General features: G+C 44.6%; 1 protein-coding gene across 1 annotated transcript in view; it reads right to left on the bottom strand.

Moving 5' to 3' along the window:
• TIAM2 (TIAM Rac1 associated GEF 2) overlaps positions 1-22,926 on the bottom strand; it is a 241,298-nt gene that overhangs the window by 114,009 nt on the left and 104,363 nt on the right. The window contains exons 3-4 of the mRNA XM_069598772.1: positions 7,522-7,632; positions 5,045-6,190 (exon numbers count right to left, since the gene is read on the bottom strand). Coding sequence (XP_069454873.1) covers positions 5,045-6,184 — 1,140 coding nt within the window. The 5' untranslated portion in view covers positions 6,185-6,190; positions 7,522-7,632. The remainder of the gene's footprint in view (positions 1-5,044; positions 6,191-7,521; positions 7,633-22,926) is intronic.

Genomic DNA, 22,926 nt, shown 5'->3' with positions numbered 1-22,926 from the left:
CTCAGGAGGACTTCCCTGGTGGTCCAATGGTTAAGAATCTCCCTTCCAGTGCAAGGGATGCAGGTTCAATCCCTGGCCGGGGAACTAAGATCCCATACGTGCATGCTAAGTTACCTCAGTCATGTCCAACTCTTTGTGACTCTATGGACCATAGTCTACCAGGCTCCTCTGTCTATGGGATTCCCCAAGCAAGAATACTGGAGTGGATTGCCATGCCCTCCTCCAGGGGATCTTCCTGACCCAGGGATCAAATCTGCTTTTCTTATGTGCCCTGCATTGGCAGGTGGGTTCTTTACCACTAGCACCACCTGGGAAGCCCACATGTCAAGAGGCAACTAAGCCCATGAGCCACAGCTAGAGATTCCACGTGCCTCAGCTGAAGAGGAGCCCACCATGAAAGGTCCTGCATGTAACCAAGATCCTGAGTGCAGCAACTAAGACCCGATGTAGCCAAAAATAAACAAACAAATCTTTTTAAAAATAAAGAAAGGAAGCTTGATTTATGACTTAAAAGACTCTGACATTTCAAATTTACAGCTTAGGTTAAGGTAATTCTGCAGAGACTCTTAACACACTCTAACTCAGAGGCTAGTGAATTTTCAATTAGATTTCCTTCTCCATTAAAATAAAAAGGAGGGAAAATGGGGTCAAGGACCATTGACTAAAGACCTTACAGTGAATATTCCCCTGTTTGGAGGGGTTTTCTTTCCTGAAATTTCATCTGGAAATCAAGTAGCAATTACCTGCTATCTTTTTTAGGAAAATCATCAATTAGACAAGTGCTTCTAAATACCCAAGGGCTACAAACAACTGAGCCCCCAACATAGCTATTACTAATGAAAATATTATCTTCCACTGTGTTTATACGATATCCCATAGTCAGATTTATTTATACCCTGATGCTTATGCAAGAGCAGAGCAAATAAGCCAGCTATGGTGAGTCACTTGGACAGGAAACTTTCAAAATAGTTTAAGGGTTGTTCCCTGCCCACCCCCCCCCCCCGTCGCAACTGTCACTGTGTTGCTCTTCATACGTTCCTAGGAGATGAAGGAATATTTCTCATTTATCTCATATTGACATTATTTCAGCTATGAATAGGACTCTGACTCATAGCCCCAGGACACTGGGATTGCTTCTGATAGCCAGCAAGAGTTGTGATGGGGTGTTTCAAACCCAGCAGAAAGCCTGCCAGAGAAAAGCATGAAGTGTCAAAACGAAGTGTAACTTGTCACCCCTCTTGACATTGGTTCTCATAAGAGGTAGACTTAAGTCATAATGCTAACTTTTAAATGTTCAACCATTGCAAAAGACAAATTTTCCTCCTTGAAAAATGGAGAAAAGATCACATATTTTAGCATTTATAACTGACTCATATACACAGATATGAATTTCCCTGGTCTGTGACAAATGTGTAAAGCTTTCTATCTAGAATCCTAATAGCTAGTGACTCATTTTCAGGTTAACAGGAAGGAAGGAAGGAATACAGGAGAAAGGCAGGCCCCTGAATAGTCTCGGCTGGATTTCCTGATCACTGTGTGGTGTGTGTGACACTAAGGTGCTATGTTAGTCATGTACATAAAGAAGTCTAATTTCCATTTCTATCTGCATCAGATAATCATAAATGACAGGTAGCATAACTTGATGACACTATAGTATTGCAGCAGAGTGAAGAGGAACTCAAGAGACATCACTAAATTCCTTGGGAGCTAAAAGAAAACTCTTATCACCATTCCTCACTTTATGGGAAAAAGCACCCAATTCACCGTGTCATTCTTCACATGCCCCTGTCTTTCTTTTCATAGTAATGGCCACTGGTCCTCTGCAGAAATTCCCTGGGACTGCGGGACCCTCACGGGACAGTGAGAGTCTAAAATGAAGAGGGTCAGAAAGCCGGGGTCTCTGTGTCCTTAAAGAGTTTCTCTTTAAGGAACTCTGCAGCCGTGATCAGGGTTCACCCCTAGGGTCCCTGGCAAGACCATTCCCTGCTCCCAACGCCCCTCCCTTGAAAGTGGTCCCGTGACCCGCTTTGACCAATAAACGCGAACAGATGTGAAAGGCGTGGCTTCTGAGTGGGCGCTTCAGAAACCATCAATAGCTTTCTGCTCCCTCTGTCCCGGAGGCTTGGGGTGTCCCGGAGGGAAACTGCTCCATGGACCTGGGGGCCCAGAGGGGATCAATGCAGACCAGAGTCGCAGCTTGAGAAAGACAGGCTCATTTGTGCTCAACCTCGGAGAACTGAGGGCTTTTTGTTGCCTCGGTATAACCTGGCCCACCTGATTTACAGGATGGAAAGTTTACCAAGGACCCGTCTCAGAACAGCTACATCACCTCAAATCGTTCACCAGCTTCAAACACACAGTCCCCTCCTGCACACCCATCCCCCCACCCTCTATGCTTGAATATCCTTTTTCGGCTACTAAGTATCTTCACTGATGAATTTGCTTTCAGGCTGTAACTCCCCAGAGTGGTTGAAAACCCTCTAAAGAAAGGATCGCTCTTTTCACATCACTTTTTTTTAATAAGTCAAAACAAATATGTCTACCCATCATGAGAAGACCTTCTGAGTCTTAGCTGTACTGGCATAGAGAAGTCTGTGACAGAGAATAAGCATTTGGTACCTTAACTATGGTACACTGTCACAAACTTTGCTGCTCCTATACCCTGACTGCATTTTTAAAGACCCAAACTTTGTCTTCACCTTCAATTATAAAAGAAAAACAAAGGCAGGAGTTCCCCAGTGGCCCAGGCTCAATCCCTGGTCAGGGAACTGAGATCCCACAGCTACACCATATGGCCAAAAACAAAACCCAACCAGAAAATTTAAAGAGAGGAAGAAGAAAAACAAAGCCAAGGCCAGTGGAAGTGGCACACCTACCAACATTTTGTTCACCTGTATAAATTATCAAAATCTGACACAAGCAGAATGCAAAAAGCTGCCACTTTTTAAAAATCCAAGATAATTTGTTATCTTAATGTTCAATAACCCTCCCGAAATTACTAGCGGTTCCCAAGAGTACCATGCAGCCAAGTGGAAAAGACGCACATCTGAGCTCTAGCAGAAATGGCTTTGGCCCCCGCTTCTCCACTAACTAGCCATAAATCGTCAAACTCCTTTAACATTAGTTTCTTCATTTTAAAATGAGAGGGTGTGTGTGCATGCCAGATCGATTCTTTGCAACCCTGTGGGCTGTAGCCCAGCAGGCTCCTCTGTCTGTGGATACTGGAGTGGGTTGCCATTCCTCCTCCAGGGGATCTTCCTGACCCAGGAATCAAACCTGCATCTCCAACACTGGCAGGCGGATTCTTTACCACTAGTGCCACCTGGGAAGCCCAAATGAGGGGAAGTTCTTTCAGATTCAGGAAGTCCTTTGATTTTGTAACCATTCTGTTCTTAACTCCATGGACTTACAAATCATCCAGTTAAGTCTTGGATGACCCAGACTTGAAGGAGGTTCACTTCCCAGGGTTGGCTGACAGCAAGGGTCTGCATAGGATGGAATGGGGTCAGTCCACAGTGGCAAAGGGTCTGCTTTAGAACTGAATGGGAACTGACCTGGTATAAGCCAGGCCACACACACAGAACAGAACCATCCTCTATGCAAATAAGAGATGTGGAGGAACAAGCTCAGGGGTCCCGGGAGATGAGTGCTGAACACAAGTCGACAACACAACATTTGCAACAAGAAGAGGAGAAAGTTGTCTGTGTGGGACTACAGGTCCCCAGAAAGTAGGAGCTATCTTTGCCTTTACGTTTGATTGCTGTCAGTTGTCAAGCTTACTTGACAGCTGAGAGAAAGGTCAAAGAAATCTTTACTACTTAATGGTTTGACCTGAACAAGTAATGAGTCAGGAGGAAACAGATTATTGCATTCAGGGATATGAAGAGTTCTGTAACAGGACACCGATCATCTATTCTCAGTCTCCTCCTGAGAGGAAGAAGGGACAAAGTAAAATACTGGGGCAGGGGGCTTGGACTTTGTGCCTAGGAAGGAAGTAACTAATGGTAAATTTTATAGATCTGAAACAATCTGCTCAGGGAAGCTGTATTGTTTTCTACCCCTAAAACTCTGTAAACTTTTATATTCTGTATCTATCTCAGATGGTCAAAATGCAACTCTACTAGAGACAAATTCCTAAAGTCACTTAAATTTCCTTCAACAAATTCCTAAAGTCACTCAAATTTCCTTCAACAATATGACTTAAGGTGAGTTAAAATATATATATATAATATACTTTCTCCCTTCTGTAAATAATTAAAAGCAAAAAACCAAAAACAAACAAAAGAACAATTTAAAAACCTAGCAACTGCCTCTCATTACCGAAGAGGGAAAACTATTACTTTCCTTGCTGGCACTGAAGTCATTTTGTTTCCCCCATTCAAACTTTATATGCCCATTACAAGTATTAGTGTCACCATCATGATTCTTGTTTTATCAACATCATATTTTTGCAATTCCATGTGCTCAGGTCAAGATGTTTTCAACACTGTTAGCTGTCCCCATGAGGAGGTGGTAAGATTATACACATTTTTTTTCCCAATGTACTAAATGAACAATAGGAATTTTAATTTCCCTAAAGTAATATCGAGCTCAGGAAGGCTACTCATCCCAAAACGACAACAGCTTCTCTCTCCTCCTTTCGTTCTAGGCTTTGAGAATGAGTTTTAGCTGAGCACTCAGATAACCAGGTCACTGGGGAGCCTCCCTTAGGCTGTTCTTTCTAAGAACAGTTTGGCTAGGTTTTTAGATGTGGCCTGTGGATTTTACTCCAGAATCCAGGAGGTGCAAGATTGGACAGAATGGGAATGACGGAAGTGGAGGGTTCAGAGTGAAAATGCACCCACACACACACTCCCCCCTCCACACACACACAGATACACACACATACACCCAAAAACAAGAAGTGCCAAGTCTTAGGCTAACCACTCTCAGCAGCTCATCTAAGTCTCAGGATGCTCTCTGCAGTACCTTCTGCTAGCCTCCCCGTTTTGCAGATAGAAAACCAATTGAAGAGCATCTCTCCCGGCACTCCAGCCTGACTCACCTGGAGTCTCCTCTTCTTTCTCGAGAGGCTTCCCGTCCAGTCGCTGATGCGGCGCATCCTGGCTTTCAGGGTGTCCTTCTTGGAGGACTCCTCGCCCAGGGCCCTGGACTTGCGGCAAGGGAGGGTGAAGGACGCGAACTGCCCGGGCTCCCCGCGCTCCACGCGGGCCGGCACGTCCATGTCTGAGGCGAAGGACACGCGGGCACTGAGGCTGGCGCGGGTGCCCATGTAGTCATCGGAAAGCCGCAGGGCCGCGGGGGCCAGGCTCCCCAGGGAGGCGTTGGGGTAGGGGTCCCGGAGGGATGAGAGGGAGGCGCTTTGGCTGAAAGGCTTTGGAGCATCCCTGGTCGGGAAGCCAGCGTGGAGGCCGGGCTCGGGCGTGTCGGGTGCGGCGAAGGAGCCCTCGGCCTCGCTGACCTCGCCGGCCGGGCCCCAGGGCGAGTCGTACCAGGAGGACTCAGAGCTGAGCGAGCTGCCCTTGCTGGAGCGGGGGCGCGCGGCGGCGGCCGGGGAGGCGCGCGGGCTGGGTGGGGAACCGGCCGAGTAGCGCAGCAGCTGCACCGGGCCGCCGGAGGGGGAAGCCCCCGGGGGCGCGGCGCCGCTGTGGAACTCTACCCGCAGGCAGCCGTCCAGCTTGCCCAGCGTCTTGATGAGCACCCGGGGGCTCTTGCGGTCCTCGCCCGGCGGGGTGGACGCGATGCTTTCGTTCCCGCCGTAGCAGTTGAGAAGATGCCCGTTGCGGCAGTCCCTCGAGGCCGAGTGGTTCTCCTCGGGCGGGCGTCCAACATAGTGGAAGCCATTCTCGGGTGAGAAAGCGGCATCGGTGCCCTGGAAATCTGACCCTGCGGCACCTGTCCTATGCTTGGCGTAGGCACTGCCTTTGGAGGCTTTGCACGTGGGGCCCCCTGGTCGGGATGCGTAAGGCTGATTGCTCTTAAAGTGAGAAAGGCAGCTTCGGGCCAACGACCTGGACTTGTACCCTGCTCCGCTGCTGCCATGACCCCATCCGTGCAATGACTTGTCATCCTTGGCATGAAGGCCACGGATTTTCAGGGAGCAAGGCTTTTGTTTAGCACCAGTAATAGTATTGCTATGATTTTTAGGTCCTTGTAGGGTGTACTGACTCTCGGAGTTTCCCATCGTCACCTGAATTAAGAACAGCAGTGTCAGTAAGAGTCACGACCTAAACTACATTCCACTAGACAGAACTTTCTACAAGCTATGTTCAGGTGGCAGAGGAGCCAAGCAACCTCTTTCTGGGCCTGACACAACTCAGAGACGTAGGGACAAGCATGAGTTGGTTCTCCTTCTGCATTGCAGGTCATCAGCCAAGTAGACAGCACTGCACACTCCTGTGCGAGTGAGTTTAAGCACATTATCTGTTGTCTGATGTTAACTCAGGAACTGAACAGGCATAGCAGTCAGCTTAAGACAGAGACCTCCTATAGGCTGGGTGTTGGGAGGTTTTGAATCAATGATATTAAAGAGCAAAATGAGAAAATCCCTTTACTCTGTCACTGAAATACACTGACTTTTCAGTGACCACAGAGACATCTTTCCTTTATACATAAAAGACTGAAAGAGCTCATCTTGCACACCCATATAGGTGGTTACTGTGGAAAAATGACCACGTCTGTAGTATGACTCCGGGTACCACACTATGTTGGAGCTTTCATATATCACACAAAATAACACACTTAAGGATAAAGACTGAAAGTTCTCAAAAACTAGGCTGAGATGAAAAACAGGGGGAGGAAAATAAAAGCTCTCCTTTGGGACAAAAAAACATTTTAATGAAACTAATCTCTCGTGCTTTTCCAAAGACTGTAAGGGTCCTCACTTTAGAACCTGATAAAAGAGAAAAGTCTGAAGCTGACTTGTCAGAATGTGAGCATCCTAGAAAGAAATTTTTAAAAAATTTTTAATTAAAAAAAAAAAAGAATGTGAGCATCCAAAAAAAAAACAAAACAAAACTTAACATTCTTTCAATTTCCTTTAAAACTCCAATTTGTTTAAAGAGTCTGTTAGTTAAGCCGAATTCCAGGGGAAGATCCAAACCACCCCACCCCCTCAGTTTTTGTTTTTTTTAATTCTAACCAATGTAGCACTGTTTGAGGCAAGTCAGAAACGATGCTTCCAGTTACGTTTCTAATATGTGAGGTTAGGTTTAGTCACTCAGCTGTGTCTGACCCTTGCGACCTCATGGACTATAGCCTGCCAGCCTCCTCTGTCCATGGGATTCTCCAGGCAAGAATACTGGAGTGGGTTACCTACTTCTAATATATGAAGTTGGTTTTTAATTTCCGTTCTTTCATATGTAAGAATGTACAGCCACAAAAGTCAAAAGGGCTGACATTTCTTTGGAAACAATGATCAAACCTAGTTTAAAACACAAATAATGGGAACAAATAATTAAACCTTTACTAATATAGCCATGGCACTGGACACGAACCACAGCTCCCACAGGTCGGACTCACCTGCAGTCTAGTTTGTGCACTGAGGGAGATTAATGGTCAGTCGACTTGACAGGGTCCCAGGAGCAAGGCAGCGTGGTTAGTAAGTCTGGGCAGTGGGTCCATGAAATGATCCTGAAAAAAACAGAAACAGGAGAAAAGTCTGTCAAGCGTTTTACACCTTGTCCCCACAAAAGTCAAAAGGAAGGCTTAATGTAAATTACGTGGAGAAACAATGGGTGTCCAGAATCGCTGTGAAAATAATAAACGGCATGTCTGTGAGCTGCGTGATTCATCAGGGTTGTTTGGAAGATGTGAAGGAAGCCAGGACCGCCCCCGCCGACCTTGCGAAAGGCCTTTCACTCTGTCCTCAGGCAAAACGCATGCCTTTGTTTCGGGGGAGAGCAGGTGAGCGTGCTGCCGAGTCACAGCTCACAGCTCGTCTGTCACCACCGCTCGGAAAACAACTCCCAGACCCGCCGCCCTGGCAAGATCACAGGAGCAGCGTCCCGGCACGGCAACAACAGGTCACTGTTCCCCAGCTGATGAAGCAGCAAAAACAAAACCCAAAATGTAGAATCACAGAGAAATAGCCCTTGGCTAAAATAACGTGTGTCAGAGATGCCGGCCCCAGAGATGAGATGAAAAAGGTTTTCTCCAGCACATGCGTGGGCCTCGCTGCAAGAGGCCAGAGGCCGGAAGCCCACCTTTGAGGGGAAGATGGGGGTGCTGCCATCTGGCTGTGTTCACAGCCCGGACACAAAGCCTTTATTTTCTCTGCAGACAGAGCAAAGCAGTGAGGGCTTAATAGTGACCTTTTTCCTCTTTAAAAAAAAAAAACAAAAAACTATATTTGTAATTGCAGTACAATGCACATAACATTTACCATCTGAACCAGTTTTAAGTGGTCAGACAGTAGTGTGAAGTGTTATGCAATTTGTCTCCCGAACTCTTTTCATCTTGCAAAACTAAACCTCCTGCATTAAACTCCTCACCTCACTCTTGCCTCCATCTCCCCAGCCGCTGGTAACAACCATTCTCTTTTCTGCCTCTCTAACGAATTTGACTGCTCTAGGTACACCATGCAAGTGCAATCATACAGGGTTTGACATTTGTCACTGGCTTCTTTCTTTTAGCATAATGTCTTCAAGGCTCCTCTGTGTTGTAGCATGTGGCAAAATTTCCTACCTTTTTAAGGCTGCATAATATTCCATTACTCACATTCTATTTATTCATTTATCTGTAAATAGACACTTAGAAACTGCTTTCCACCTCTTGTCTATTGTGAATAATGATGCTATGAACACAGGTATACATGTATCTCTTTGAGACCCTGCCTGCAATTCTTTGGGGTGTATACTCAGAGGTGGAATTCCTTGATCATATGATTCTTCCATTGTTCATTTCTTTGAGGACCCACCATACTGTTTCCCATAGCAGCCGCACCATTTTATACTCCCGTCAGTAGAGTATGCTGCTGCTGCTAAGTCGCTTCAGTTGTGTCCATCTCTGTGTGACCCCATAGACGGCAGCCCACTAGGCTCCTCTGTGCCTGGGATTCTCCAGGCAAGAACACTGGAGTGGGTTGCCATTTCCTTATGCAGTGCATGAAAGTGAAAAGTGAAAGAAGTGAAGTCGCTTAGTTGTGCCCGACTCTTAGCGACCCCATGGTCTGCAGCCTACCAGGCTTCTCCGTCCATGGGATTTTCTAGGTAAGAGTACTGGAGTGGGTTGCCATTGCCTTCTCCAGTAGAGTATAGGTTCTAATTTTTCTCTGCATCCTCATGAACACTTTTGATTTCCTATTTGTTTTTGCTTTTTCTTTTAATATAGTGGCCATCCTATACTATGAGATGATATCTTACTGTGGCTTTGACTTACACTTCCCTGATGATTAGTGATGTTGAACATCTTTTCATGGCTTGTTAGCCACTTGTATAGCTTCTTTGGACGGTTTGATGGTGACTTTTAAAATTCACAAAGTACTGGTACAAGACATAAGTATCCCCAATAAAGCCAAAGACACAAGCCTATCTAGGATGATACACACACACACAATTTAAATTAAAAAAAAAAAAAGTCAAAAAGATTTCCCACTTAGGCATCAGCAGGAAATCTAACCACTCATATGAGTCTATAAAGACTGAAGCCAGCATCTCTAACCAATGAGGTCTGAAGTGGTACCCAGCCCACTACCGATCACATCTTTCCATAGGCAGCTCTCCCGAACATCTAAAAGGCAGAAGAGCCACTGAGTGAGTTACCCATGACACATGTGACATGGGCGCCGGAATAGCAGCACCCTACCTTTTGAAAGGTGAACACCTGAGTTGTCTTTTCTCAGCTACATTTTAGTAGAAGCTAAAAGTGGCCAGAGAAGCTCCCAGCTGCCACCCCCACCACAAGCTGAAGGGAGTGAGCCTTTGTGCTTGCTTACTTTCCTCAAGACCAAGGTCTGGTGATGACCCACAGGTGAAAGTCTCCCAGCAACTCTTTGTCAGGCCTTTTGGATCAGAGGGTCACATGCCCGAAGATGCGTACACATAGCGCCACTCAAGCCCCTCAACCCATGGGCACAAAGCTGCCACTGGGAGAGGGGCCCACTGTGTCGGCCACTCGAGGACACACAAAGATGGTGGGCTTTGGGGAGGAGGGGTTCAAAGGTGCAAAATGGCTTGGGCTTGGAAGCTTATGCCCCTGCGGCAGATTGTAACCTCACCTTGTCTGACTCCTTGTAAAGTTAAATATCTTAATTTAAAATTTCATGTCCTATTTCAAAACACACAGCCCCAGACCCTGTCCTTTCCAAGGTTCAATCTGCTAAGGTCTGCATCTTGAGCTCACAAAAGCATTTAATTGATACCTGTTGAATGAAAGCAGCTTCACATGTTAGAAGGCTGATTTGGGCACAGACTATAAGCAGGAATCATCCTAACAGGAACTGGCTGAAAGACTGATGTATAAACCCATGAGGCCATGTCTCAAGAATGAACACAGTCCTGCCTAGAGAAAAGCCCAAAGGCAGATATGACGTGCACTGTGACAGGTGGGTGATGCTGACCAGCTGTTCAACAGCCCCGGCCAATCACTCCTGCAGAAAGAAAACAGCCCTCAACTGTGGCAAGAAGAATTTATCTAATATTTACAAGGAATTTATTGACAGGGAAGGGTAATCTCTGAGGAAAACTTTAGAACTGTCTCTGAGGAGTTTGGCAAATTGAACAGTATTTATCTGTCAAATTTCAGCTGGGACTTTTGTCTGAAGGCAATAGAATAAATAGGTCAGATTCTCTCCAACCCTGAGTTTCTGAAATCCTTTACTAAAAGCATTTTATAGTATTCAAGTTAAAAAAAAATTTATTGATAGAAAGCAGGCTGACAATATCAAAATGATAGATTTCCTGTGAAATTTTTTTAAAAGGAAAAGAAATAGTTAAAAGCCCCCTGTAGATAAAAACATGCACATTGGGTACATAATCTGCAGAAATACATATCAGGTATACTAACATACCACAAGGCCCACAGCTGGCCAGGAGAAATTGTAAGTGAAGTTACTTAGGAATAAATGAAAAATGGTACTAAGGCTGTGTGTACTTCACAAATATCCTATGCTGTGTATACATTTATTTCCACAATTTTTTTATAATTATCATAAAATATTGGGATTTTAAAAAATTGATCACAATCTCCTGAACCTGAAAAAAAAGCCTTTGTATTTTGTGGCCTGCATTCCCTTCCAATCCCCAACCTTATGAATGTACTATGTAGCTTTTTAAGCTAAAAATCACAAATAAGAATGGAACTTTTTCATTTTTTTTTTTTTTACTTCAAATATAATTGATTTACAATGTTGTGTGAGTTTCAGGTATACAGCAAAGTACATGTGATTCATATATACATATACACGATTCACATATGATTCATATATATACAATTCATGTATATATACACGAATACATACATGCATATGTATACACATGATACACGTATATTCTTTTTCAGATTCTTTTCCCTTATAGGTTATTACAAAATATTGAGTATAATTCCCTCTGCCATTCAGTACCTTGTTGATTATCTATTTTATATATAATAGTGCATATATATTAACCCCAAACACCTAATTTAAACTAACTTTTTAAAATCACAATCCATTACCACCCCAGAAACACCCAGCAATGTGGAGGAATTTCACAAGTATGTCCTCAGAAACCCAGCAACCCTGTGACCTACTGAATCTCACAGTAAATCATCTTTTAGGAGGAAATTCAAGCTTTACCTTTTCTTCACTTGCCTTGAGCTTGGTCTCAAACTGATGCATCAAAAATGCCAATGTCTCCACTTTCATACAGTATAGAGTTTAGAGCAAAGGGAACTGAAGTCCTCCAGCGCTGCTTTGTCTCCGCCAGCACAGACTGCCCAGATGGAGCGACCACAGGGAAGTCAAGGGCGACCCCAGCGGACCAGATGGTGCTGTGAGGAGGGCTGGGGGCTGACTGATGTAGCAAGCAGAACAGAGGCGTGGGGACTCTGCACAAAAGCCAGATTTATGGCTGGGCGAGGCAGTTAAGGGGAGCTCAAGTTCTACCAACCATGAGATATCAACAAGGCTTCCCACATAATTTCAGAAAGATTTTTATAATGAAAGAGGAACCCCATCACTGGACAAGGCAAACATTTCAGATACTGATAAGAGCTGGAAAAATAAAAGATAAGAACGCACCATTAACCCTAACAATATCTACTTAGTTCCCTTTATTTAGGGGTGGGAGGCTGTGGCGGCAGGGGGAACTTCAATCATTAAGGAGACAAGCCTCAGAATCCCAGACTGGTTTGTGTCGCAGAACTTGAGTTTAAGCCCTGCTCCAAGTTCTTAAACAGCATGTGAGTTTCAGGGTGAATTACTTGTGGTTTCTGCATTTCATTCTCCCCATCTGCAACTTAAGGATAAAAATAGCTGTCCTACCTACGCCGCGAGTCGAGAATCGAATGTAGAAATACATGTGAAACCACCCAAAAAAACTGTGAAAAGCAAACACTAATATACAGTACTATTATTAATTTTTAGTTATAAATTTAACTTGGTGCATTATAATATCAATATTATAACAGCCTGCTGTTTCAAACATTTTGTTAACTATTAATACATTGTATAGATATATGTATAAATATATACACACACATACAAAAACTTGGAATTTTTCAACTTCCAGTCAGTATTTATCTGATTTTGATCAATTCCCCAATAGTTACAGCACATAAAACTAATTTGTCAGATGTGTCAAATGTCAAAAAAGACAATGACACAAGTCATGTACCTGTATTACATATTAGAAAATGTAAGAAAATAACCTAAGTGCTCAGTGAACAATTGGCATCATGTTTACCCAGCTGATCTCAACCACTGTGACTCTGGTCCCCAGGGGACATTTGGCAATCTTGAAACACATCTTTGGTTGTCATACTGGGGCACTGGCGTCTAGCGGGCAGTGTTCAGAGATGCTACTAAACATCTTACAATGTACAGGACAATTTCCATAATAAAGAATTAGTTGGCTCAAGTGAAAGTAGAGAGTGAAAAGGTTGGCTTAAAGCTCAACATTCAGAAAATGAAGATCATGGCATCTGGTCCCATCACTTCATGGGAAATAGATGGGGAAAGAGTGGAAACAGTGTCAGACTATTTTGGGGGGCTCCAAAATCACTGCAGATGGTGATCGCAGCCATGAAATTAAAAGACACTTACTCCTTGGAAGAAAAGTTATGACCAACTTAGATAGCATATTGAAAAGCAGAGACATTACTTTGCCAACAAAGGTCCGTCTAGTCAAGGCTATGGTTTTTCCAGTGGTCATGTATGGATGTGAGAGTTGGACTGTGAAGAAAGCTGAGCGCTAAAGAATTGAAGCTTTTGAACTGTGGTGTTGGAGAAGACTCGAGAGTCCCTTGGACTGCAAGGAGATCCAACCAGTCCGTTCTGAAGGAGATCAGTCCTGGGATTTCTTTGGAAGGAATGATGCTAAAGCTGAAACTCCAGTAGTTTGGCCACCTCATGTGAAGAGTTGACTCACTGGAAAAGATTCTGATGCTGGGAGGGATTGGGGGCAGGAGGAGAAGGGGACAACAGAGGATGAGATGGCTGGATGGCATCACGGACTCAATGGATGTGAGTCTGAGTGAACTCCGGGAGTTGGTGATGGACAGGGAGGCCTGGCGTGCTGCGATTCATGGGATCGCAAAGAGTCAGACACAACTGAGCAACTGAACTGAACTGATACATCATTGCTGTTGAGGTTAAGAAACCCTGCCTTAAAATTTTATTGCCTGTCTCATTAAAAACATGGAAACTGAAGAACAAATATGCCTAAACATCTAAAACCACAGCACTGAAACTAAGGACCTAATCTTAACAAACTCTGTCAATATGGCCCAAATTTGCTTCCACCCTCTTTGGTCCATGAGCTGCACTCCGAATGCAGGGGTAACAGGACCTGAAGGAACTCATTTCTAATCTTAAGAAAACTTGACCCTAATCTATATGAAGATGCAGGCGAAAGGAACATCTGATCTCCATAGGAATAGTGCTTGGGGAGAGTAATCCTTAAAAAGTGGGCAGAATGAGGACTGCTCCTAAGGCCTCGAAAGCTAAGCATCCATTGTGGAGTCCCACTGGGTCTATTTCAATTCTACAGGACTCCTTCCAAATGCATATTAACAGATGAAAAGACAAACCAATCTGCAGCAAGGGATGCCCGGAATAGGACCTCAGAAGACAAGCATGGCTGGTATTCAGTAAAGGAAAAGCAATAAATTCCACAGAGACAACAGCCCAGCTTTTTGCACAGTTCATCACCTTAGTAAGCCAATTTATCAGAAGCAGTGTCTCAGCACTTACACCTGTTTTTATAAAAAAAAAAAGAAATTAACATCTGCAGCATTGCTAACAGAAGTGTTTGTCCAAGGGTTCATGACCCATTGTTGGGTCAAGACATTCATGCAATGATTTGATACCAATATTTGTAAATGAATAGAATGGAAATGGAGCAGGGAATATGGAAAAAAAAAAAGAGAAAGAGAGAGGATTACATTCCAATAAGGGTAAAAATTGTCCCATAACACTAAATTTTTTTGCATGCTTCTGTTTGCCTATATACTGGGTTGTGAATTAAATTTATATCTCCTTGAGTAATGGTCAAAAAAAGAGCTCAAAAACAATGATTCATAAAACTGCCAAGTGGTAATTTCATCAGAATGACACATCCATTCTAATAAGATCCAATAGCAATCTAGGTCTAGAGAGTCTCGAAGCATCCAACAAATCATCACCCAAGGGAAACACTTCAGCCTGAGAAAAGAAGATCAAGAGAGAAAAGGACTCTCCATCAAGGATGTGCCACACGGGAGGCCTTCACCTTTCTCCAGGCTACAAATTAAGACAAACCACTGGGCATTCAAATCCTTCCTGTGAAAGTTAAAAATGACCCCATTAAGAGAGTCAGATGAAGAACTGGGTCTAGAGGATATGTGGGATTCTGCTGGACGAAGAGAGAGAAGGACAATCCAAGGAATAGGAAAGGGCACGGGCACTCCAGGGCTACCTACTGAATCCGCAAGTGAGCGAATCAACAAGTGGACTGAGAGGAAAAAGCCCCCAGCCTGTTCAGGAAAGGCGACAGGGCAGCAAGGCCTGGGCACAAGTGTCAGGGACAATGTTGAGAGAGATGAGGAGGAAGAGGCAAGAGGAGGAGGTGGGATGAGAGTGAGGAGGCTGGGCAAAATCTTGCTGGTCACTGCCCATCAGCTTCACCTTCATGCCCTCCCCCCACCCTGTCCCCAGAAGCATCCCACGTGAGCCATCTCCTAGGGACACTTTGGGACACCACCTCGGAAGGTGTCCCTAGCAAGCAATAGCTCAAAGATTCGTGTGGGAGGCAGAGTTGGCAAAATAAGAAAATGTTCTTAGTGTTGACGGAAACTTGGGGAACTGAAGTAAAAGAAGAGTTCCACTCACCAGTTCAGCGTGAATTTTTGCAGACACACCTATACATTCCCCCAAGCCCCCCATGTACTGGGCACTGGAGAGAAATAACAGCGACTTATGATCTGAACCCTTCCCCAGAAGCCTTATTAGCTTGTGTAGGAAGGGGATGCAAAAATTAACATGAGAACATTTGTAGAATCAATAAGCAAGTTCCCAATAACATTAACGGCATTGAGTTTCCGGAGATGTGGTGAGCCCAACAGTCCCACAAATATTACTGGTATGTTTCTGGAATGTCAGTGAATTGAGAGGCCCAGCTACATCTGAGCCATCACAGAAACTGAAAATATTTCAGGGTTTGGTTTTTTTTTTAATCACTTTTTCCATAAAAATTTACAGAACTAATATAGCTTAAAATAATATAGTCTACATATTATATAGACTATAATAATATAGTCTAAATAATCCAGCTAAAGATAAACCTTTTTTCTTATTTTTCCTTCAGAAATTATCAAAATGCATCTCACACATTTCCATCCATGCTCTTTCTAGCACAGTAGCATGGATATTTCTCTTTTTCTTTTTTAGTACCAAATGTTGAATTCCACTCTGCATTTGTCTCCCAAGTGTACACGTCTCATCCAAAAGTTAGCCAGCAGCCTGATCTCTGCAGACCCAGTACTGCTTTGGTGACAGCCGAAAACGAAGATGCTCAAGACTCAAAATGGTTAACACGACTTTTCAATAACCCTATCTTGGAATTTTTATGAATATGGGATTCAAAGTGGTTCGCATGACTTTTAAACAACTTCTCTGTTTTAACTGTAAGGAACACAAGCCATTCTACAACCATCGAGTTCAGACACGGGCAGGCACCTCCCAAGATTCACACCAAGATGAAAACAGAAGAGCAGGCATCAGAACCGCAGGCGGTAAACACACAGCCTCTCTGACTCCAGACTTGTCTGTGCGGCACGCGTTTCCGTAAATCAGAAGCAGGCATCGCGCTCCTGAACCTCACTCATGTTCTGTGACCAAAATATACCTTGGTGATTCTACCAGGTTACTCTCGGCAAAGTATTTCTTCATTATATTACTGTTCCATTTAAGTTAAAAAAATGAACAGGCTTAAACCACACGGCTTTCCCCTCATTTAAACGGGGGCTTTCTCACCCTCATAAATGTGTAACTATTTTACTCCCATCCGGCTTACAGCCTGATTGAAGCATTCATTTCTCTTAAGTCTTTATCTGAAAGCCACAATATAAGTTGTTCTCGGGCCTGAAGTTAAATTAAACCAATCACTGCTGAACTTTTCCATAAAACATGTATTATTCAAAACAAACCTGGTAAGATTTTAGCTAGTAACGTTACAGAAACTTTCAGGGGAGGGAAAAAAGGACTAGCATTAGCACTGATAGCTTACCTTTTATAATTTACAGGAATTGAGAATGTTTGTCACCTCAAGGAGATGGGCGTGCAGACAGAAGGGGGAGAGTTTGATATGTCCTGAGCTGCTGTGTGCACAAGAGCCCCAACAGCTGACATAGCATCCTTGATTTACAGGAAAGGGAGTGTTAGCCTCCACGGGTTAAATACTTTGACCAAGATCCCTAAGGAGCAAAGGTAAGAATCCAAAGGTAGGAAATTCTGGATTTCACTTTTGTTGCTTCCCTGGTGGCTCAGATGGTAAAGAATCCACCTGCAACGCGGGAGACCTGGGTTCAGTCCCTGGGTAGGGAAGATCCCCTAGAGGAGGGCATGGCGACCCACTCTAGTATTCTTGCCTGGAGAATTCCATAGACAGAGGAGCCTGGGGGGCTATAGTCCATGGGGTCGCATAGATGTATTTCTACCAATATAATTTCAAATTTTCCTGTACTTCTGAAATCTGAAAATATCCTATATCTTTTAATATTTACTTATTATTGATTTAGCTGTGCCGGCTCTTAGTTGCAACGTGTAGGATCAAACCCGGGCCCCCTGCCTTGAGGGCATGGAGTCTTAACCACTGGACCACCAGGGAAGTCCCTCCATATCTTTTTTTAAAATGTCCAACTTAACTTTCAGGCTCCTCTTATAAGAAGAATGGTTGTGACTCATGTCCCTTTCATAAATACCTTTCCCTATGGAGAAGGAAATGGCAACCCATTTCAGTATTCTTGCCTGGAGAATCCCAGGGACAGAGGAGCCTGGTGGGCTGCCATCTAGGGGTCGCATAGAGTCAGACACGACTGAAGTGACTTAGCATGCACGCATGGGTACCCTTTCTCCAGGCAGCAGAGGCTTCCGCAGTTGGGGATCGGGACATGAGAATGAAATGAAGAACTGAAATGTTAACTAAGGAGCTGGAAGGTTCAAATGTACTTCTATGCTACTGCCTACTGAGAACACTTCACAAATGAGAATTTTGTTTTCTTGATAGTGTAAGCTGCACGGTCATTATTCTAAATATCAATTATAAACTTAGAATATGCCTCCTGAAGCCTGTGGGGGTGGGACATGACAACCAAGACAATGTATGCATGTTGGCTGGGTGGCGGGGTTAGGGGAGCGGTGAGCAGAATAGCCAAGGGGGAATCTTCCTGAAGTTTCCACTTCATCCAATGCTAAGTAATCTGAACACTGCTGCCATAATAAAGAAACATAGATCATTAGGTAAAATATGACATTTACATTCTGAGATAAAATATAGGGGTTCCACGGTATTTAGCATACTTAGGTGCTTTAGTTACATCATCAGGTAGTAGGATACATTTCCACTAAATAATGTAATCAATGTTTCCTGAGCACCTAGTCTGTGCTAGAACTGTTCTACGCCCTGGAATATAGCAATAAATACACCTCCTCCCCCAAGAAAAATCCCTTTTATGGAGCTTATATTATAGTGGGGAGACTAAACAATAAACCCTGACAATAAATAAATTATAAGGTAAGTGCGTGCTCAGACACTCAGTCACGTCCAACTCTTTGTGGCCCCATGGACTCTAGCCTGCCAGGTTCCTCTATCCATGGGATTCTCCAGGCAAGAACACTGGAGTGGGTTGTCATTTCCTCCTTCAGAGCAAAAAAATAAAGGGTGAGGGGGGAACCAGGTAACGTGAAGGGAGGGGAGCTACAGATTCAGAAAGGGGAGCAGAGAAGACCTCATGGCAGTGACATTAAGCGAGGACTTGTAGGAGGGGGAGACTGTGCAGATTCTGGGGAAAGAAAGAACACTGGAAACAGAAGTTCAGTTCAGTCGCTCATTCGTGTCCGACTCTTGGCAACCCCATGAACCGCAGCACGCCAGGCCTCCCTGTCCATCATCAGCTCCCGGAGTCCACCCAAACCCATGTCCATTGTGTCAATGATGCCATCCAACCATCTCATCCTCTGTCATCCCCTTCTCCTCCTGCCCTCAATCTTTCCCAGCATTAGGGTCTTTTCAAATGAGTCAGCTCTCCGCATGAGGTGGCCACAGTATTGGAGTTTCAGCTTCAACATCAGTCCCTCCAATGAATACCCAGGACTGATCTCCTTTAGAATGGACTGGTTGGATCTCCTTGCAGTCCAAGGGACTCTCAAGAGTCTTCTCCAACACCACAGTTCAAAAGCATCAATTCTTCAGCAGTCAGCTTTCTTTATAGTCCAACTCTCACATCCATACATGACTACTGGAAAAACCATAGCCTTGACTAGATGGACCTTTGTTGGTAAAGTAATGTCTCTGCTTTTTAATATGCTGTCTAAGTTGGTTATAACTTTCCTTCCAAGGAGCAAGCATCTTTTAATTTCATGGCTGCAGTCACCATCTGCAGTGATTTTGCGGAAACAGAAGACAGGTGCAAATGCCCAGAGTGAAGGACACGCAGCAGGCCAGCATGGCTGGAGCAGGAGGGGTCAGATAGGGGTCAAGGAGCCACAGGGTCCAGCCCTAAGGGACACTGTAAGGACTCTGGCTTCCACATTGAGATGGAAAGTCTCTAATAGAGGTCTGTGAATAGACGTGCCTCCTCATGGGGTATATTTCAAGAGGCTGATCTGGACTGCGGGCAGCAAGGGGGAAGCCGGGGCCTATAGGGCAGGGAGGGTCTTGCCAGTGAGAGGTGATGAGGGTCAGACTCCGGTGGGGAGTCTAGAGACAGGTGAAAGGAGAGCCAATGGGAGGCCCAGGTGGATGGGAGTGAGCAGTATGGTCAAAAACGACACCACGATCTGATCTTCAGTCTAAGCTCCCAGGAGAATGGGGAAGACAGTCCCTCCCTCCCTTGGAAGGGAGACGAACAGGTGGGTTCTGCATGTCTCGGGTGGGAGATGCCCACTGGACATTCAAGTGCCAATGCTGAGTGGGCACTGGGCTTTAGGAGACCAGAGTTCTAGGAAGAGATGGGCCTGGGTGCAAACCTGCTCTCACCCACATGAGGATGCCTGATAAACACAGTGGATGAACTTCCCGAGGGAATAAGTAAACCAAGGGAAGAGAAGACACCAAAGAGGCCCAGGACCAAAAGGCCAAGAAATCAGGAGCAACAGGGGGAGCAGTCAGTGAATCGAATTAAAAGGAAACCAAGGAGAAGGTGGGACGAATTGAGAGAGAATCATGGAAACACACACATTACCGTGTGTAAGACAGACAGCCAGTGGGAATTTGCTGCACGACTCAGGGAACTCAAACCAGGGCTCTGGGACAACCTGGTGGGGTGGGGTGGGGTGGGAGATGGGAGGGAGGTTCCAGAGGGAGGGGACATATGCATGCCAGTGGCTGATTCATGTTGATACGTGGCAGAAACCAGCACAATACTGTAAAGCAATTGTTCACCAATAAAAATTAAAAAAAAAAAAAAGGAAACCAAGAAAATATGTTGCCCACAAAGCCCCATTGAAAAAAGGCTTTTTAGGGAGGAGACTGTGAGCATTTAATGGTGCACGGAAAAAGGACTGAGAACAGAGCCCTTCTGAAGTTAGCAACATGGAGGCTCTCAGGGAACCTGACCTGAGCAGGTCCAGGTGGAGAAAGCTGGGTTGACATGAGTCTGAAGATGAGGTCCATGAAACTGAAGATGGTGAATAGAGACAACTTGGCCAGGAGTTCTACCATGAAGAGCAGAGAATCCCATGGTTGCTAGGAATCCAAAAGAGCGTGGGTAGGTGGGTAGGTGAGTGGGTGTGTGTCTGCCTGTCTTCAGGAGAAATCCCAGCACGTGAATGGGGGTGACTGCAGAGAATCAGCTGTGGCAGGAGAGAGGGGAGACCTGCATGGTCCTTCATCAGCCAAAGGGGAAGGAGTCTTCCTCCCAGGGCTGCTCAGGCACCAGAAGGGAAACAGACCCCGGAGCCATGACCCTCCACTATTAGAGAGACTTCAGGAAAGCATCAAGAACCACTGATAACATACACGTGAGATAAGGCACCAGGACAAAAAGGCATCAACTCTAGTAAGGAACTCTGACGATTTATCATGAAGGTTTTCGCCAGGCTGCAGTTACTTCTGAGTTTGGAGGTTTCCTGTTTTGTACTTAACTTTTGATCCATTTGTGACCATCCTATCAACCGTCAACAGAATATATATGCAGATACACGTATGTGACAGTGTGTGTGTGTTCTGTGAACGTGTGTCTGCTTCCATGGAGTTCTTTACTTGCTATGACCTCTTGATATCATGGATTTTCCTGGCTTATGACTGTCTGTGAACAATGCCTCTTTTCACTTGTCACTCCACCTTCCACAAGTGGCCACACATGACTTGAAAATGAGTCTATCCACTCAGTTTCTCTTCCGTGGTTCGAATGATATGGAGTTTTAACTTTTGTCCTTCCCAGCCCCTGCTGCTGCTGCTGCTGCTGTTGCTAAGTCACTTCAGTCGTGTCCGACTCTGTGCAACCCCATAGACGGAAGCCTACCAGGCTTCCCCATCCCCGGGATTCACTGGAGTGGGTTGCCATTTCCTTCTCCTACACTCCACATATCTCTTGAGCTCTTTACATCTCAGCAATCCTACTCTAACAATTCTGCAATGAGAGATGTGTCACGGTCAAGCACAAAAACAGGATGGGGACCATTATCACTTTCCAGTGTTGTCCTAAAGATACCCAGGATTTCCAAACCTATCTTTAAGGTTTGGGAACGCCCTGGACCGACTTCTTCCTGACACTATCTGTAGCACTTACCACATCCCTTTCCTAGAATGAAATGATAACCTAGTCTATCACTTCACACGTAAAGTTTATTTTTCCGAAATGGCCTTACATTACCTTGGCACCAAAGCGAGTGTCCATCTGCTGTCTTCTCTTCCCTTCCAGGGCCTCTCTTGTCAGGCCCAGAACTAAGGAAAACGGCAGTCTCATACCAGAATGGGATCATGGAAAAAAAACATCTTAATCTAAGGCCAAAACAGGAACAGACTGACAGGTGAAGTCTAGCCAAAGCTGCCTTATCACACAGGTTAATACATGGGCACCAAAAACTCTCTGGCAATAGTTAATGGGAATGAGGACCACTGACTGAGTGTATGGCTCTGAACTTTATTAGGATCCAAGAAAAACAAGTCTTTGTCTTGTCTCTGACTATAGCTTTAAGCTTGTCTGGTTTGGTAAGCAGGTAAGTAAATAGGTATGGAAGTCAGAGAGAGACAGGAAGGAAGTGAAGGGGAAAACAGATGGATACGTGTATGTGTACATACGTGTATGTATCATGTCTTTATAAAGACATCAAGACGAGCTATGAATGTGTGCCTGCTGCATGCTCAGTCACGTCTCACCCTTGCGACTCCATGGACTATAGGCCACCAGGTTCCTCTGTCCATGGGATTTTTCAGGCAAGAATACTGGAGCAGATTGCCATTTCCTCCTCCAGGGGATTTTCCCAACCCAGGGATTGAATCATTGTCTCTTGTATCTCCTGCCTTGGCAGGTGGATTCTTTACCACTGCACCACTAGGATGAGCCAAAGTCTTCCCAATTAAATAAGCAGGTAGTATAGAGAAAGATCAACAAGACAACTGGTATTGCATCTCAGCTCAGCAACTAACCATCTCAGTAACTGGACAAGCCGCTTCAGTTTTGTAGGTTTTCAGCTTTCCCACTTGAAAAACTGCCTAAGGTCCTTTTCAGTTCCACAATACCACAGACTATAAATAGCTAACAATAGAGTCTGAGATATAGTCCTTGAGACACTGACATTAACACCTCCTAGCATTTGGGAGTCCATCTAACATGGAACTGAATAATCAAAAGACACTCAACACACCATCACTAAAATCCAAACTACTGTAAGTACAATGTTTAGTACCTTTCAAGAGTCAAAAATTCAGGTTTATCTACTTTATTTATTTTCCCTGCCTCTTATATTATTGCTATTTCTCTGATTCCATATCTTAATCCTTTTTTTTTTTTATGTCTTTCTAGTAAAGTCATTTTTACTTTGGCCTTTATTTAAGGTACACAATTTCAAAGGACAAACACAAATTACCA

Source organism: Ovis canadensis, chromosome 8 (genome assembly GCF_042477335.2).
Source record: "Ovis canadensis isolate MfBH-ARS-UI-01 breed Bighorn chromosome 8, ARS-UI_OviCan_v2, whole genome shotgun sequence".
NCBI classification, from domain to species: Eukaryota; Metazoa; Chordata; class Mammalia; order Artiodactyla; family Bovidae; genus Ovis; species Ovis canadensis.
This window is presented reverse-complemented; position numbering and strand designations above follow the sequence as displayed.